Source organism: Suhomyces tanzawaensis (assembly GCF_001661415.1).
Source record: "Suhomyces tanzawaensis NRRL Y-17324 unplaced genomic scaffold CANTAscaffold_1, whole genome shotgun sequence".
NCBI lineage: Eukaryota > Fungi > Ascomycota > Pichiomycetes > Serinales > Debaryomycetaceae > Suhomyces > Suhomyces tanzawaensis.
Genome location: NW_017963636.1, coordinates 1,214,768 through 1,230,644, shown reverse-complemented (window position 1 = coordinate 1,230,644; position 15,877 = coordinate 1,214,768). Strand labels below are relative to the sequence as shown.

At 48.1% G+C, this 15,877-nt stretch overlaps 10 protein-coding genes across 10 annotated transcripts; 5 read left to right on the top strand and 5 right to left on the bottom strand.

The window, feature by feature from the left end:
• Positions 1 to 271: 271 nt before the first annotated feature.
• On the bottom strand, positions 272 to 2,291 carry CANTADRAFT_24623 (uncharacterized protein). The gene has a single exon (XM_020207168.1). The coding sequence runs from the start codon at positions 1,919 to 1,921 to the stop codon at positions 359 to 361; it is 1,563 nt and encodes a 520-aa protein (XP_020066974.1). The 5' UTR covers positions 1,922 to 2,291; the 3' UTR covers positions 272 to 358.
• An 835-nt stretch (positions 2,292 to 3,126) lies between these two features.
• Positions 3,127 to 3,378, top strand: CANTADRAFT_87807 (uncharacterized protein; the record flags this gene model as incomplete). The annotated part of the gene is made up of 1 exon (XM_020211385.1): positions 3,127 to 3,378. One exon carries the CDS (start codon positions 3,127 to 3,129, stop codon positions 3,376 to 3,378), a length of 252 nt encoding a protein of 83 aa, XP_020066973.1.
• Positions 3,379 to 4,062: 684 nt separating this feature from the next.
• Positions 4,063 to 5,172, top strand: CANTADRAFT_44023 (uncharacterized protein; the record flags this gene model as incomplete). The annotated part of the gene is made up of 1 exon (XM_020209041.1): positions 4,063 to 5,172. One exon carries the CDS (start codon positions 4,063 to 4,065, stop codon positions 5,170 to 5,172), a length of 1,110 nt encoding a protein of 369 aa, XP_020066972.1.
• A 282-nt stretch (positions 5,173 to 5,454) lies between these two features.
• CANTADRAFT_3910 (uncharacterized protein) lies at positions 5,455 to 6,381 on the top strand (the record flags this gene model as incomplete). Its single annotated transcript, XM_020208782.1, has 1 exon — positions 5,455 to 6,381. One exon carries the CDS (start codon positions 5,455 to 5,457, stop codon positions 6,379 to 6,381), a length of 927 nt encoding a protein of 308 aa, XP_020066971.1.
• A 608-nt stretch (positions 6,382 to 6,989) lies between these two features.
• On the top strand, positions 6,990 to 8,372 carry CANTADRAFT_45726 (uncharacterized protein; the record flags this gene model as incomplete). The annotated part of the gene is made up of 1 exon (XM_020209241.1): positions 6,990 to 8,372. The coding sequence occupies one exon, from the start codon at positions 6,990 to 6,992 to the stop codon at positions 8,370 to 8,372; it is 1,383 nt and encodes a 460-aa protein (XP_020066970.1).
• A 170-nt stretch (positions 8,373 to 8,542) lies between these two features.
• Positions 8,543 to 9,078, bottom strand: CANTADRAFT_19454 (uncharacterized protein; the record flags this gene model as incomplete). Its single annotated transcript, XM_020206450.1, has 2 exons — positions 8,543 to 8,601; positions 8,622 to 9,078. 2 exons carry the CDS (start codon positions 9,076 to 9,078, stop codon positions 8,543 to 8,545), a joined length of 516 nt encoding a protein of 171 aa, XP_020066969.1.
• Positions 9,079 to 9,809: 731 nt separating this feature from the next.
• Positions 9,810 to 11,018, bottom strand: HOC1 (alpha-1,6-mannosyltransferase; the record flags this gene model as incomplete). The annotated part of the gene is made up of 1 exon (XM_020208984.1): positions 9,810 to 11,018. One exon carries the CDS (start codon positions 11,016 to 11,018, stop codon positions 9,810 to 9,812), a length of 1,209 nt encoding a protein of 402 aa, XP_020066968.1.
• Positions 11,019 to 12,580: 1,562 nt separating this feature from the next.
• CANTADRAFT_3907 (Ran GTPase-binding protein) lies at positions 12,581 to 13,123 on the top strand (the record flags this gene model as incomplete). Its single annotated transcript, XM_020208781.1, has 1 exon — positions 12,581 to 13,123. The coding sequence occupies one exon, from the start codon at positions 12,581 to 12,583 to the stop codon at positions 13,121 to 13,123; it is 543 nt and encodes a 180-aa protein (XP_020066967.1).
• Positions 13,124 to 13,445: 322 nt separating this feature from the next.
• CANTADRAFT_42393 (uncharacterized protein) lies at positions 13,446 to 13,643 on the bottom strand (the record flags this gene model as incomplete). Its single annotated transcript, XM_020208907.1, has 1 exon — positions 13,446 to 13,643. A coding segment is annotated over one exon (198 nt), but the record flags the coding sequence as incomplete, so codon positions are not given.
• On the bottom strand, positions 13,580 to 15,601 carry CANTADRAFT_124628 (uncharacterized protein). The gene is made up of 3 exons (XM_020206227.1): positions 13,941 to 15,601; positions 13,809 to 13,876; positions 13,580 to 13,707 (listed from the first exon to the last, which is right to left on the bottom strand). The coding sequence occupies exon 1, from the start codon at positions 15,471 to 15,473 to the stop codon at positions 14,064 to 14,066; it is 1,410 nt and encodes a 469-aa protein (XP_020066965.1). The 5' UTR covers positions 15,474 to 15,601; the 3' UTR covers positions 13,580 to 13,707; positions 13,809 to 13,876; positions 13,941 to 14,063.
• Positions 15,602 to 15,877: the final 276 nt, after the last annotated feature.

Sequence of the window (15,877 nt, the reverse complement as noted above, 5' to 3'; positions counted from 1 at the left end):
TTTGCAGATTTTCCATTACTTCAAGTTACTGCTGCTTTCAATGAATGATACACCTTCGTAAATCAAATCAATTTACATGCCGATCCATTACTTTTATTGCCAGTAGCTCATAGCTCATGAAGAAGTCAATAAACTCTTCAGTTAAATTCTTTTGCAATGAAATGTTTTAGAAGTGAAATGAATCGAGTACCCAAAGACAAACACTACGAAGTTGCTCCAAGTACCCATATTATAGTAAACATTCAGATGCATCACTTAATTCTTCTTAAGTATATTGTTGGTGCTTTTATGTTCTATCAAATGGGTTTAATTTAAACCAAAAGCAATTTCTTCAGCACCACTGCTGGACATGTCTGTCTTACAACTTCGACAGTTCTTGGACTATATCCACATGAAACTGTTTCAACTGCCACAAGTTGCCAATATCGGAGCTGATTTCCAGCTTAGTCCGGTTCATGTCTTGTACATAGCAATAGTTGATGAGGTCAATGGGAAGTACGAATGAGATCTGAGGAATCTTCACACTGGCTGGAGGTGTTCCTTCCTCAAGCGAGGGGACGGAAACCTGAGCGTTCGAGCAGATCAAGCCTACCAAACGACCCTCACTATTGAAGAGCCCACCTCCCGAGGAGCCATTCCAGCAGGACGAAGAAGTGACTATCATTGAAGTGATGGTCTTGTGTTTTGCACCCAGTTTTGCACCCACTGGAAGTGCCAACATTGTGTTAATTATACCAGTAGAAACCAAAGGAGTAATATCATTGGGGTTAAAGAATAACCCATAACTGTAAGAGGTGACCTTGTCTCCAGTGCAAACGTTCAAACTGGAAGGGTTTGGTTCATTGGAAGATATGTATGCATCGAGTTTTAGAATATTCTGGGGATCCACTTTAATAAACACAAGATCAAGGGCCTGAGATGGGGTCGAGATGCAGTTGGAGTGCTCGAATAGTATGGATGTTTTACTGTCGAGAAGGATTTCGAGTTTCAGCTTTGGATCGTCGAGGAATGGCTTAACCACATGGAGGTTCGTGATAAATGTGGTTTGGTTATAGTACACGCAAGATCCCCAAGACGACGTGAGCTGATGCTTGACCTGAATAGGAAACACCAGAGCCAGTTTCTGGGTTCTTAGGGCATTTTTGGCGAGTTTTCGTGGACGGATCTCGGGAAGAGCCACCCCAGCGAGTTTGTTCGGTATTAATGAACTATGATCAAATAGATTCCTCAAACTGTTCCAGGGAACCACAGTGAGCAAATCGCCATCACCATTTGATTTCTTCAAGTTGCCTAGGACCAATCCCACCAATTTATCGTCCTGTTTGGCGATTCCACCAATCATGTTTTCCATGTATCTGATATCGGCCAAATGCGCCACTGGGGCGTGGGAGCCACCAACAGAGTAGTTGATGGTGCCGCGAGATACAAAGTTGGCGAATAGGAGTGAGTTGTTGAAGGTGAACGGGTTGGATATGATTTCCATCGACTGTCCCGTTTTAGGATTTGCTACTTGAAGCGCACTATAATGTGCATTTTGGAATAACTGCTGGCGTGCTGAGTGGGCCAACTTGATCACTGCCACCGACAAGAGGCTGGCTCTATGGGAATCGTGGGGGAAGAGTCTGAATCCGTTTTTTCTGAAGTCGTCGAGATTTTCGGTTAATGGCAGGGGTATTTCGTGCAACTGATGCACTTTTGCAGGGTACCAGGTGACCTGGGAGGTCTGTGATGAGCCATGAGAGCTTACAATGATGTTGAAGTCCTGGAGATTGGGCAAATAGTTGAACGTGAGGACGAAGTCTTCTTGGTCAGCTGCTAGCGATTTGGTGCTGGGATCGCATTGGACTAGATGTATGCCAGATAGGCCATGGAGCTCTTGCGAAGAGACTAGACGTATCGACACAGGGGCGTAGGACCACATTTGACAGGGTGGTTGTGGATTGTGGGGCAATGGCAGTAACGGCTCTGGGGAAGAATAGGAAGAATAGGGTAGAAATGGAGCCCTGGAAGCGGGAAAAAAGGTCGAGTCGAAGGATATGTCGGAGAAGAGGCGAATATGAGTAGTGAGAGCCTCGAGAAATGGGTACAGTCCACACGATGCTGGTATCAGTGGAAGTTTTGGATGGAGTGGATGGCATTCTGGAACGGTTCCGCATGTGATATCAGGTCGTGCGTGACTCAAACGTGGGGTCGTGCCAGCTGGAGGTAGATATAGTACTACAAAAGGTGGAGGTCTAGTGTGATTGACGTAATTATGTAATATATGTGCAAATGATATAGAGGAATTGGAAAACTAATTAATATATTCAGAAGAAGAAGATTTGAATAAGAATTAGGAGAATTAATACAATGCTGTAACTTAGAAGAAGTAGAGTTCGATGAATATTTTAAGATAATTGCCTAATGATAAGGAGAAGAATTGGAAAGAATTCCAAAATTTAGTTCCATGAAATTAATTACAGCTAGTGGAAAACAAATTACATGAGTTCCTAAAGAATCGCCTCAATTACTGGCCTATCAGCATGTAATTCAGAGCCATTCCTGAACAGGTTCTTGGGCCTAGGTCAACAGTATGAATAATCGTCATTCATGTGGACGAACGAGGAACTGGTTAGTAAATTATGTAAGTCATCGTATGGTATGCTAGAGCACTGTAGAGAGAGCAGTTCTGGGGTTATTGCCCAGCCAAGCACCAGAGGAGTGATTTTTCTACTTTAGCGGCTTTTGGAGCTGTTGCAGGAATTTCAGGAGATTACACCGTAATTGTTGGCAATAAGAGCAACCACTCCTGCCCCAGCCACTAGTTTAGCGTTGAAGAAGCATCGCCAAAGTCATCAGGATCAGCTACTCCAGAGGTATAGTTGTGGCTCCAAATGTATCGTCACAGGCACCAGTAAAAGAAAGAACCATCTGGGTTATGATTTCAGATTGCTCTTCAAGGACGGTTGCGGATGCGTGGAGCAGGAATAACTCCAGTTTAGTACACCAAAGACTTGATTGACCTGTTCCGATTTAAGAAAGCCACCTCCATCTGCACTGCCCCAAAAGTGCCGTACGATCTCTTATCAGACTCCATGCAGGCAGTATTCCCCGTGGCTTGTGCCTTTGCAGAAGATCTGGCGATAGATGGACTTCCGTCAGGACCTGAAATTTGATCCAGGAACCGCGAGGCTGGCGCATGCTCAAGCAACAGTGCCGCTGGGCTGCAGCGTGTCTTGGATGATGTTAGCCACCACCAGATTTGACGTCACCGTGGGGCTGATTGGTGTCAAGGGATGCATTGGTGACGTATCATACCGTTGTCAGACAGTTTTTGCGAGCACTTGCCACAGCCAACTAACGGAGTTCCACCTCGTGACCGTCTTGTCTAGCAACTAGGCATGAAAAGCTTCTACGAGGCGGCAATCGGCCATGGCTAGCAAGCGAAGCGACTCCGGGCTCGTGCCAATTATGATCTTAGCCACAACCTAACCTGTAGACGACATGCGACATTTGCTGTGAGCAATTGTTACTAGAAAGTGCCCTGGTGGCAGTGTGGCGGGTGCTTGGCGACAGATTTGTGCCGGCGAAGAGCACAGGTATTTGGTGGCAGTTTGGTACCACCGTTCAAGCTCAATAAGTTGGGAATTTGGGGTTTATGGGACTGGCCGACGGGTGTCGCATGGTGAATGTGGTTCGCGCACGACCACTGGAGAGCATACTCTTCAATGGATTATCTTAGAGAGAAATCACACAAGAGACTTAATGACAGGTTTTCCAAGCGAAACATTCAATAAGGAGAAATTGGAATAATTGAGACGTTTCCAAGTACGTTATTGGCTCTGTTTTATTTATTGCGTATATGTTTATGGCTAGTTACCAAGTCAGTAGGAGACAAAATTATGAATTTGGACTGGCAGATGGGCATGTATCTTAGGGATGGAGCCTGGCGGTAGCTGCTGCCCCTTTGGGGCACTGTAAGGCAGATTAAGCCAGAAACCACCCAAATCACGTGACTTCAATCACGCGATGATCCATCACCACTTCTCTGACGTGTAACTTTCACCTCCACCACACACCACAATGAGGCTGCTCTTCCCCATCTTCGCGGTACTAGCGCTCTTGGCACTCCATGTCCTCGCCAAGGACTACTACAAGGTGCTAGGCCTCGACAAAACCTGCAACGACAAGCAGATCAAGTCGGCCTACAAGAAGTTGTCGCTCAAGTACCATCCAGATAAGAATCCAAATGACGACGAGGCTCACGACAAGTTCTTGGAGGTGGGCGAGGCTTACGAGGTGTTGAGCAATCCCGAAAAGAGGAGCAACTACGACCAGTTTGGTGACCCTGAAGGGCGCAAACAGCAGGACTTTGGTTTTGGTGACATGTTCAACCAGTTCTTTGGAGGACACGCTGGACACGGCCACGGCGGCCAGCGCCGAGGCGACAGCACCCAAGTCAACGTACACATTCCGTTGAAAGACTTCTACAACGGACATTTGTTGGAGTTTGACGTGGAAATGACCAACTTGTGTGAGACGTGTCACGGCACAGGCTCCGAAGACAAGGAGACGCACCAATGTGACAGGTGTCACGGGTCAGGTCAGATCACGGTGCAGCGTCAATTAGCACCAGGAATGGTCCAGCAGATCCGCATGGCGTGTGACGCGTGTGGAGGACGTGGTAACAAGATCCTGCATCCTTGCAAGCACTGTAACGGCCAGGGAAGCCACCAAGGGCCTAGACACTACGACGTGTACATTAAGCCAGGCACTGCCAGAGACTCCAACGTCGTTTTGGAGGGCGAAGGCGAAAGACATCCAGGAATAGTGCCAGGAGACTTGATCGTGAACTTCCGTGAAGAGTTCTCCAAGGGATGGGGTTATCGTCGTGTTAACGAGCATTTGTACAGGACAGAGGTAGTGACGTTGAACGAGTCGCTTTTCGGAGGCTGGGAGAGGCGGATCCGTCATCTCAGCGACGAGGAAGGCGAGGAAGAAGTGGTGCTTAGAAGAGACCCTGGCCAGATGGTGATAAATGGCGAGATAGAAGTGTTGGAAGGCAAGGGAATGCCTCGCGAGGGGAACGAGAACAGGGACAACGACGAGTTCGGCAACCTTTACATCGAGTATCGGGTGTTGGTGCCGGGAGGGAAGAAAATGGAGAAGGGGAGGGAGTACGACGAGCTATAGATAGAGTCACGTGGCATATCACGTGGCAGTCAAATACACGATTTTCAGTTAATAGACACGTGATCGCTCACGTGATCGCTCACGTGAAGACGGCACCCCCTTCCCGCAACCACCAGGCGACGCCGTCACGTGACCGCAAGGCGGGCCCCGCGACATTTTCCGTGCCTTGATTTTGTTGCTTTGCTCAGCTTAGGCGGAGTTTTGCAGTTTTCACGCATTCGTCAGGGTTTATAAACCTCTCGATCTGCTGTTGTAGACATCAACCCACAACTATTCCTTACCATGTCTGCGACTCCAGTAGCTATCACAAATGCCAACTTTCTCTCCTCCAGCATCTACTCAGTCAGCACTCCCACCACGGTGACCACCACCAGCATCCCTGACAACTTGACCTTGAGTTTGTCTTACAACTGGGACGATGACGATGCTGAGTCGATAGTTTCTGAAGACGACACCGAGTCGTTTGTGTCTGACGGCGACCTTGCATCCTCCCCCTCTTACACTCACCAGTACCCCATAGCACCGGTACCAAGACTGCATCAATCCATGCGCCTCAAGGCACTCATGCCTGCATTATTCAAAAGTAAAGACTGCACCCACATCTTGACTCAGTTCTTCAGCAACGAGCTCTTCTTTGCCGACAACTTGTGCAATCTCAAGGACAACTTTCTCAACCACGATTTCAAGTCGTTCGAGGCCCACCGCGTGTTGTTCCCCATTGGCACTCTCGACCCCGCCATGCACGAGGCGGTGTTGGCCAAACTCCAGATATTCTCCTCCCTGGTTGACAAACTCACATCGATCTTGGCGTCGTTCAACCACAGTATTGTCGGCGTGGTGGCTCGCATAAACTCGAATGCAGACACTAAATGCTTGGAAACCTTGCAGGAGGCCAAGGCCGAGTTCAACTCCCTGATCGACCAATATTTGAGTGGGGAGGGCCTCAACGGAGTTATCGACGACATCATCGACATGTTGTATGACTACAATTTGCTTATTCAGGAGAACCAGACTGGAAGTTTGCCTGACCCAGCATTTTTGAAAAAGACTGACGAGTATTATGCAAGCATAGAATCTACCTTGAAAGTTTCTGCAAGGATAGATAATAAAGATGTGTCATTGTTCAAAAGGTTATTGGAGGCAAACTTTATCTACAACCAAGAGTTCCAAGAGTTGGTGGGGTCTTTAATGAGGAGCGTAGAAGCTTAATCTCAAACCCCGCGTTATGATACTGTTGCATCCATACACCATTCACTTCTTCTGGACCTGGTTGTCCATGTTATATATAGGTAATTTACACCAAAACGGCACAATCATGTAGGCTTCACGCAGGGTTCTGGGCAATCCTTATTCCCCCCAGATTTCCCCGCAGACTTGCTGCGGGTGCATGCCACAAAACCATATTGATACGAGTGGAACAATCCCCAGAAGCATAATATCCTGCAAGTTCGATTGTCCCCTTTGTTTTGCAGGGTAATTAACACCCCATTAGTATGCAGACATTACAATAGATGCCTAGATTTCCATCTGGCTGTTGTGCTCGAGTTGCCAGACACTATTGTGGTGGGGCCCGTGGGTGGAGTCCCACATCAACACCCATCACGTGATACAACCAGATCACAGCCGAATGTCATTAAATGTCGTGGAATGTCGCGACGTGTCGCAGCATGTCGCATGTCGTCCACAGCGTTTATCTAATCGGAACCAACACAAGTACTCCAGCTATCCCACCCGAACCCAATCAAGCCCATTGAGCGTCCCCACGTCCAGCAGCAGCAGCACTCCAAAGACCCACACATCACCCTTAGCCAGCCATCATGATCCGCCAAAGAATTACCATCCACAACCCATCGGCCTCCCATGACGGCCTAATCACTCATATGGACAAGTCGTCGTTCCAATTGAACGCCCCTCCCGAAGGCTTCTACGTGGAAAAGCGCATCATCGTGCCTAAATCCCACCCATTTCCGCTCATTGAGCTGTTACGAGTCCAAGTCAAGGCCAACGAGGCAGTGGATGGCAACCCACTCTTCAACTTTCCCACCACCCAGGGCACGGCATTCTACGTAGAACCAAGCTCTGAGTACACCAGTGACCAGCAAAAGGACTTAATCGAGCAGTCACAAGCTCTTGTGGAGCAATTCACCCACAGTATCAACGGCACCCAGTGGATAGGTGCTTTGAAGACCATCTACCTCTACAACGAAACCGTGGACCCTGAGCTCATGCAGAACATCGACAGAATCACGCCTGGAACGAAGCTCCTTGTGGACGACTTCTCAATTCTCGATATATTTGTGTCTAAAGGTGGAATGGTCCTCAAACAGGTCTACCACACTAACGAGCCTCTCAGCTTTGAGACCGACCCAGCCATAAGCACCGAGGTGGGGCTTTTCTTGGTCGACCCTGCTGTGTCTACTCCCGATGATTTGGTCCTTTCAGGGCTCCGTGTGCTCTTGAACCAGGACGAAGACGAGGAAAACTACCACAAGACAATGTTCCACTTTAAGCCTAGACACAGACACCTCGACGACTTTCCCGTGGAGTCAACCATCACTGAAAACGGTCTTCATCCAATACTCAGCACCAAGTTCAAGAACGGCATTCCAAAGCCATCTGATGACGATATCCAAGAGTGCAAGTTATACTACCATTTGAATTTGGCTCGTTCGCTTATTTTTGACAAGTACCAATCAGTACCTGAAGGTGCCCGTTTGGTGGTGCAGAATGGAAAAACTGAATTAGAGGCTCCAGTTTACAAGGTTCACGAGTGGGGTAATGAAATTTTGTTCGAGTTTGATGATTTTAACTCATCAAGCATTGATTTCACTCTCCATTCTAGATATCAAGCCCCTGATCAATCAGAAAGTATCACCATTGCTTCCAACCCCAAACCAGAGGTATTTGTCGCATGTTCCATTTCCGAGGATCACCTTTTGGATTACTCCCCCTTGGATAACAAGGCCCCAATTGGAGGTAATTACGAATTGTATTTCACCAACGATACGGTGTTTTACCACTTTCCACACTTGAATGAGGGACTCATTGATGTGAAAGTTCCCCACGGGACATCTGACTTCGCTCTGGTTAACACGATTACTACAATAGCCGTTGCAGCAGGTTTGTACATTGTTCTTGCAAGCTTACTTAAAAGTGCATTAGGAAGAGGAAAAATCACAAAAGAAAAGAAGGACCAGTAGGCTCCAGATGAGCTCTTATTGGGACTGAGACATTCAAGAATTGTTGCGTGACGTCGATGGCGAGATCTTCACATAGCTTTGCCTGGTACATGGCAAATAGATCCTCTTTTGTGAGGCAAAGTGGGTACAGGAAGCACGAATCAAGCTGTCTTAACTTGCTTTCCAATCTTTCAATAGTGCTTGGTGTAACAATATCTTCTTTCATGTATATCTTTCCGGGCACGAAAGGCTTGAAGGGAATAGTATCACTTTTTGGGGAACTGAAGAGATTTTGGTCAATAATGTTCATAAGCTTGTCCTGCAAAACTGGTGGCAGACTTGTCTGGTGATGCAGACATTGGGGCTGGGACTCAAGTATTTCCATTACAATTGCACGAATAAAAGTTTCATTCATCGCTTTTTGAGCTGCTAACTTGGAACTCACTTTTTTCATTACCTTCTGTAGTTTACGATTCTGGATTCTGTATTCGTAGTCTTTCTTTGACCCCAGTGTTTGGTCCAGTCCTGCCAGGCCTAACAGAAAGTCATTGTTATCCTCCTCGTCAGGAATTTGTACACTAGCAGACTGGTCTTGCTTCTCTTTCACTGACTCAGAAGTATTTTTGATAGCATTATCTCCTTTCATTCCATTCTTAACCTTTCCTTTCCCATTCTTGCCACTCTCAAAGAGATGTGAGCCATGATAGCCAGTTTTAATCTTAGCCATTGTGAGATGGTTGACGGGTGCAAATAAGTGAAAATACACAAATAGACATAAGTTATCCGCGAGCGAAATAAGTACTGTCCAAGAGATTATGAAGTGAAGTGTAGGGACTGTGATCTTAGAGCTTTGCATCATCAAACAATGAAAGTTTTCTTACAGAAGGGGCCCCTTTTCAAGCTTATTGTGTTGGGCCCTTTCTGATCATTTTTCTTCAGTCATTAAATTTATACATTAGTTGAAGAACTAATGGTATAAATATTTCTTGAGACTATGCTGCATATTGTATTAGCAATACTTTCTTCATTTATGCAATAACACCCAAACCCGAATTCAATTCTTGATTCAGCAGTAAAATGAGCTTTAGAATTGCACCGCAGTTCGTGTCAGAGTGAACCAAATATCATATACTGTTCTCTTCTAATAGTTGGAAGTATAAAACGCATACTCTTCAAGATGTACCATCACATTTGGTTGGGAAGAAAGCTCTAGTTATTCGATCATGAACGAACTACCTGATTGTTGTAACTATTCTAGATAAGTTCATACCATACTACTTGGAACACCAAGAAAGTGAAACCCGTTTGATGATTCTTTCAGTCGACTACACCTAAAAATCGAACACTGTCGATGTATGTATCTACTTATATTGAGCACCACTTCTATAATGGCCATCATCCAAAGCATACTGTTCAAGACAAACTCCAGATCTGGTGCTACTTTAGCCTGTTTCCAACCTAGGTTGTTTTCCATATCTTTGCAGAGTAATGCTTGACAAACGCCAATGGATCATCGATCTTTCCGTCCTTTGGAATTTCTATTTCTGAGGCAAACGAGTGGACTGGTAACACCAAAATGTCACTAACCAACTTGGGGATCTTTAAGTCGTGGAATTCCTTCCAAGTAATCTTCTGGAATATGGATGATTGAAGATAATCGTTGAAATATCTCATCACCATATCGGTCCACTTGCCACTACCGGTCCACTTAGAAATTTCAAGACTTCTTTGGTTGGAGGAACCGGTGAGTCTCAACTGCTCGTTGCTCATCAACTCGCTCTTTCTAGCCAAGGTATCTTCCACAATGTTGGCGATGATTTCTCTCAAGATAGGGTGGCCTGGCTTGGCTTGAATCACGAACTGGCAGAACTGCAATCTTCTCACCGATTCCGACTTCCAGTCAGGGGACGAGGAGTCGGTATCGATGCTGATAATCATTCCCAACTCGTCTGGCAGGACGTTTTCTGGGATCCAGTTTGGAATTGGTTGCAATGGATAGGTGTCGATATCGGAGTACACACCTCCCTTAGCAAACAAGATAAGGTACCTGAAGAAGTCCATTCTCAAGATGACCTCAGGCAAGCTCTCGAAGGCCTCGATGACTTCGGGGATCTGCTTGAACAAGTGTTTGATCATGGTATGGGAGGTGTCGTCATTGAACAACTCATGCACGAAGCCGGGGTTCTTCCAGGCCCACTGAGACTCACCCTCACGATACAACTCGTCGAATCTCTCGTCGTTCAAGCCGTGCTTCCAGGTTTGCCAGATGTAGGCTGGGAACTTGACGGTTGGGTCGTAGGGATACAAATAGACCAACTTCTCGCGCAACGAGCTCTGCTGGGGAGGGTTCTTCAACAACTTGATTTGCTCCAACAAGAGCTCGTTCTGACGCTCCAACTTCTTCAAACGCTCGTCTTGCAACTGGAAGAACTTCGAGTTCATTTTCTCGAGCTTGGTCAAGAACTCGTCCTGGCTCTTTTCGTTTTCGTTGGTGATGAGGTTGGACAACCCCAAAATGCTCTCGTTGGGTATGTTCTGGAGCACCTCGCCGAAGTTCTTACCTGAGTTCTTCGAGGTGGTGATCTTGGTGATGATAAGAATGACGACGAGAATGATCACCGTGATGACGATGGGCCTTTTTCGCTTGTTGTAGTAGGTGGAGCTCATGGTGGCGGGTCGGCGCTGGCCGGGTCTAGTACTGGAGGCCTTGAGGTGTGGACAGCGACGTGTTTCACTGTTGTTGTGTGTGATTTAATTGATTTTGAACATCACCAGGACGGGTCTGGGTGCAGGACGAAATCCACGCGGGCACCACATTAAACGAGGATTGTGAGTTGGATAGGGTGTTTTACAGGAAATGTGATGGGAGGTGGTACTGGAGAAGTGGTATGATGGAGGTTACCACAGAGGTGTATTGCATCATGTTTTCAGAGAGATAAACTGTGTATTTTTGAGTATATAGGTGGCAATAGATCGTGTGTCAAAACTGATAGAGTGCACATAATTATTTATAAGTACTGGCGAGGAAGTATTTTTGGAATATGGAATTTGGAATTTGAGACCGAAGAAGTTAAACTGCTGGGATTCAGTCTTGGAAGGCGCTCGTGAATAGAACGAAAATGTAGCAACAAGAAAAAGCTTACAGGACTAGACGTACGGTATCAACTCATTGTAAGTAAAAAAGGGCGATCTATTCGTTTCTGACGTATTGTAATTGCTAATGGAATGAAACGATGAATCTTTGCGAGACATATATGCTAGAAAGGCCATTTGATTGCCAAACAATTGCGAGAGGTGCAATTTATTATTGAAGCGAAGGCACAATCAAATCCACACACGTCACAAGCTTCCGTTGGATGCAATGATTCTAACACCATCTGCCGTCACAATTCAACAATGTAATCTGCAACTGAGTCAGGGATTTTCGAGGTGTAATTCTATGCGCTAGAGGAAAAGCTCTCTGTGGATAATCAGGAAAGATCATGTTTGCCCTGAATATTCCGGGGAGAAAGACAGATACTTGTTTCATAGTGACTTTTACTTGCACCAGTGGAACGTTGGAAATTCACAGTCAATGAATATCAAGCCAAATAAAGTCAGTGCATTGACGGGAATTCTTGAGTGAAATGAATCCACAGGATACTATAGCACGCTAGTTCTACTGAATTGAAATGGACCCACACTAATATTCAGGCGAATGGAATTAGATACTTAGACAGAAGTAATTCGTGAGAGAATGAAATCACGCTTATTATTAATGATCAGTACTTTGACCAAATATCTTGACTGAATGAATTAAAAGGCTACGGTAGTCTGCTACATTGACGAACGAATTGACTGAATAAATTCACAGAATATTCAGCTACATAGAATTGACTGATTAAGTTCACAGAAAATTCAGTTATACCCACAGAATATTTGTGTGAATAAACTCACAGCTACTCATCTCACGAGAGTTGCGCTACATCTACTCAATGGCTCAAATGGAAACACCCAGCTAAATTCAAGAGTAGGTTTTCACAAGGACTTTCTTGAGTGGTATATCACGGTAAACCGAATACAGATAAATCCCCGCCACTTCTTCCACCGGAATCACCTGCGTTTAAAATAAAAGGAAGTCTTCCTCAAATTACCCTTTATTCATAGATCTCTTCCTCCATCTGGTGAGACATCGCGACATTTTCACCACTTCAAATACTGCCAAAATATCCATTCCCACACCAACCACAATGGTACAACTATACGGCGGAGCAGCACTGGCAGACATCGCCATCTCTCCCTCCCAGGCACTCGTGGACGTGTCGCGCATCAGACAGGTTCCAGACACCCAGGAGGTGTTCATCATCGAAGACCAGTCACTGACATCCAACACTTCCAAGTGGGACCAGTCGGTCATTTTCGACTTGTTGGAACGGGTGGAACTGGACGAGTACGACGCAGCCATTGGCATGCACCTCGAAGACATCGCTGAAGGCGCCACCAACCACTTTGTGGAGGCGGTGGCCACCAAAACAGGCGAGCCAGCCCATTTGAGCTACTTTTGTGTGGAGAACCCTCGCAGAGACAGGAGGGAACCGGACCTGCCTGGGGCAGTGGTGACGATGGTGGCGTTGATCCGGTTGGCCAGGGTGGCTACAGACGTGTTGATCACCATGAACGTGCCAGTGGCTAGCGAGGCCGCGATGGGCGCGGTGGCGGAATCAGAAGCCTACAAGAAGTTTCGGGATATTAGCGGTTCGTATACAATTCATGATTGGGAGTTGTTTGGCTAGGAGGCAGGGGAGTGGCAGCGAGGAATTAGCGGTGGTAACAGCGTCTAGCTGCAATTAGGGCCAGTGGTAGCGTCTAGCTGGGGCCATTGGTGTAGCGTGGAATTAGGATGGCTCTGCGTCTCGCGGGACCAGCTCTGGGCCTGGCGGTGTGTGGTGCGAAATGGGGGAGAATTAGCGGGGCGTGGTGCGAACCCTCGCTGCGCGACCAGTCCTCCTAACGACACCAGCTCCACTACCGGTGCGAAACCGAGCCGTTGACGCTGGGCTCCCACTGGGCCTTGGAGCGGAGATTCCGGCCAATGACTATGGTGGACACAACCACGTTGATGGAGATGAAGTTGCCAGTGGCGTAGTAGTACAAGCATTCAAGCGTCCTCGCCATGAGACGGGGGAGAATAAACATCACGTAGTACGACGCGAGCGACACCAACACCAAGCTGATGGAGTTGAAGATGTATCTTTCTGCGCTGGACATCACGGAAAGGGGAAGGAAGTAGTAGTACAACTCGTAGGCACGGCGGGTGCTGTGGGTGATGGAGAGCATGTTGGTGGAGTTATTAAGGTGGGTGAGAAAAGTGGTTGGCCTAAAGCAGTAGTTGGCTGTGAATTGACAGTTTCGACTGTAGAAATGGTAGTTTGTGCTGTAAATTAGTCCAAGTTTTGGCTTTAAATAGCAGTCGTTGGCAGCAAATAAGTCGTAGTCTCTGCTTGAAACAGTGGTGGGGTCGGCTGTAGAAGTTGTTGGCTGTAAAAGTGGTTCGCTCTAAATTAGTCCTAGTTTCGTAACTGGCAGTTTGGGCTGTAGGGTTGACGTAATGTGTAATTGCAGCTTGACTGAACGCTCAATTGTACTTGAAGGTATCGTCTCTGCTAAGCGTACTCTGCAGCGGGTGCAAATATTTATATGCTCGGCACCCGGCGCTGCCGACAGCAACTATTTTTAGTGCCTGCCTGCAAGGATCTGAGACAAACTAGTGATAATTGCTTGCAGGTCTTCGCCGCTTTGATTATACGCCATGTGTACCACGATGGGGCTGATTTCCGCCACCCGGATCACCACAGGCGTCATGACACGCGGACGGCGCCGGAACCGCCGCAACCACACCGGCTGGCGAGTCACCACATACACCGCCTGGGACTCCATCACCAAGTACTCGAACGCATGTGTCTGTGCATACCTGGCGAGCTGGGCGCTGACGTAGTTGGCAACCAGCGTCTGATACGTGCTCGGGATCGCCGGAGTTGGTGCTGCACTCACCACTGCCGGCACTGCCGGCCGTTCCCCGGCCAGTTCCGGCCGCGGCGCTCGGTACACTGGCGGCCCCGGATCTACGGCCCCACTAGTGGCCCATGCCACGATCCACCGCCTGGTGGTAGCCCCATAGCCCTGCACCCAGGTATTGGTAATGCCGTGGGAAGTCCAGTACGCCTGGATCTGGTCGACGTGCTCGCGGATCCCCACCATACTGGTGTACCATGTGTGGGCAAAGCTGGCGTGATGGCGAAGCTCGAGGCTCTGGTCCACGAGCCGGCTCACGAACGCCACCTCGCCCCCAGCACAGTAGAGCTCGCTAGCGCTGGCGGTGAGCTCGTTGGGCTTGCGAGACTTTCCAGCTTCGCGTCGCTGGAGGTCGCGCGCGTCCTCGTAGAACGGCGGATTGCACACGGTGTACCGCACCGAGCCTCCGCTTGCGGCCACCGCTGCTTCCACGGATTCCACGGGAATGAGGGCGTCGTGAGGCTCCACCAGCACGAGGGTGATACGGGATGCAAGTCTGGGGTCCGCAGCCACCACTTGTTGGGCGTACGACATGGCAGCAGTGTCTGTTTCAGTGGCAATGAACCGGGTGGTGTCGTTGAGTGCTAGTCCCACCACGGGAAAAATTACCGAGGCGCCAGTACCGATATCCACTACGTAGCGAGGAGCTGGCAGTGACTGTAGCACCGTCTCGCGGACAATCTCCACAGGCTCGGCCAAGCGCAGCTCCACCAAACGGAGGTACTCGAGGCGGCTGGTAACGGTGGGACAGAGATTGACGCGGCTGAGAGTGTAGTTGGGGACGTCGAAGTATTCCTGGACAATGGCCTCGTTGTAATCGTACTGGTTGGCGGCTTTGGAGAAGTCGTAGTCGTGGTGGTGGTGGGAAGTCTTGCGACGTTTGCAGTTTTGGAGCAACTCCGGGCGGCGGTCGAGCAAGTCGGCCTGCGACACCCGGGGGAACAGGAGTTGGAAAGACGACTTGCGGGCCATTTGGGTGCAAACAGGCAGCCAGTTGCGGGGGTCGGGAGTGTAGTTGCTGTCAACTTTGGAGAATTTTCGGAGTCGATTGATGTGCAGTGCGCAGAGCATTACAGACTACACACAGGGTGCTAGCTGCATAGAGGTGCTAGTCGAATAGGGTATCCAGCTATTCGAGTTGTATTTGGCCGGCCGCTGTCGCTGGTGGCCCTGACTGGGGAGAAAGGTACTCTATGGTCACCTGCAGTGGCTGTTCTATTGCTTTTTACGTCCCCATTGACAATAGGGAAAGTGTCTCACTTCCACCGGAACTGGTCGGTTCTGTTTCTGTTATTAGCGCACCGCATCACCTTATTTATCGTATAATATGCGCATGCAGAAGTATGGCTACAATAGACAAAAGCTTAATCTAGGCATTTGCACGTCAAATTCCGACTCGGCCGAGAACCCCAGCAAAACGTCCTGTTTCAATGCCCCACGAGTGCAACCATTGCGCCCAGGCCTAGCACGCATGG

Excerpts from the sequence above, each read along its gene's own strand:
- CANTADRAFT_24623 (XM_020207168.1), bottom strand. The coding sequence starts at position 1,921 with ATGTGGTCCTACGCCCCTGTGTCGATACGTCTAGTCTCTTCGCAAGAG.
- CANTADRAFT_124628 (XM_020206227.1), bottom strand. The coding sequence starts at position 15,473 with ATGCTCTGCGCACTGCACATCAATCGACTCCGAAAATTCTCCAAAGTT.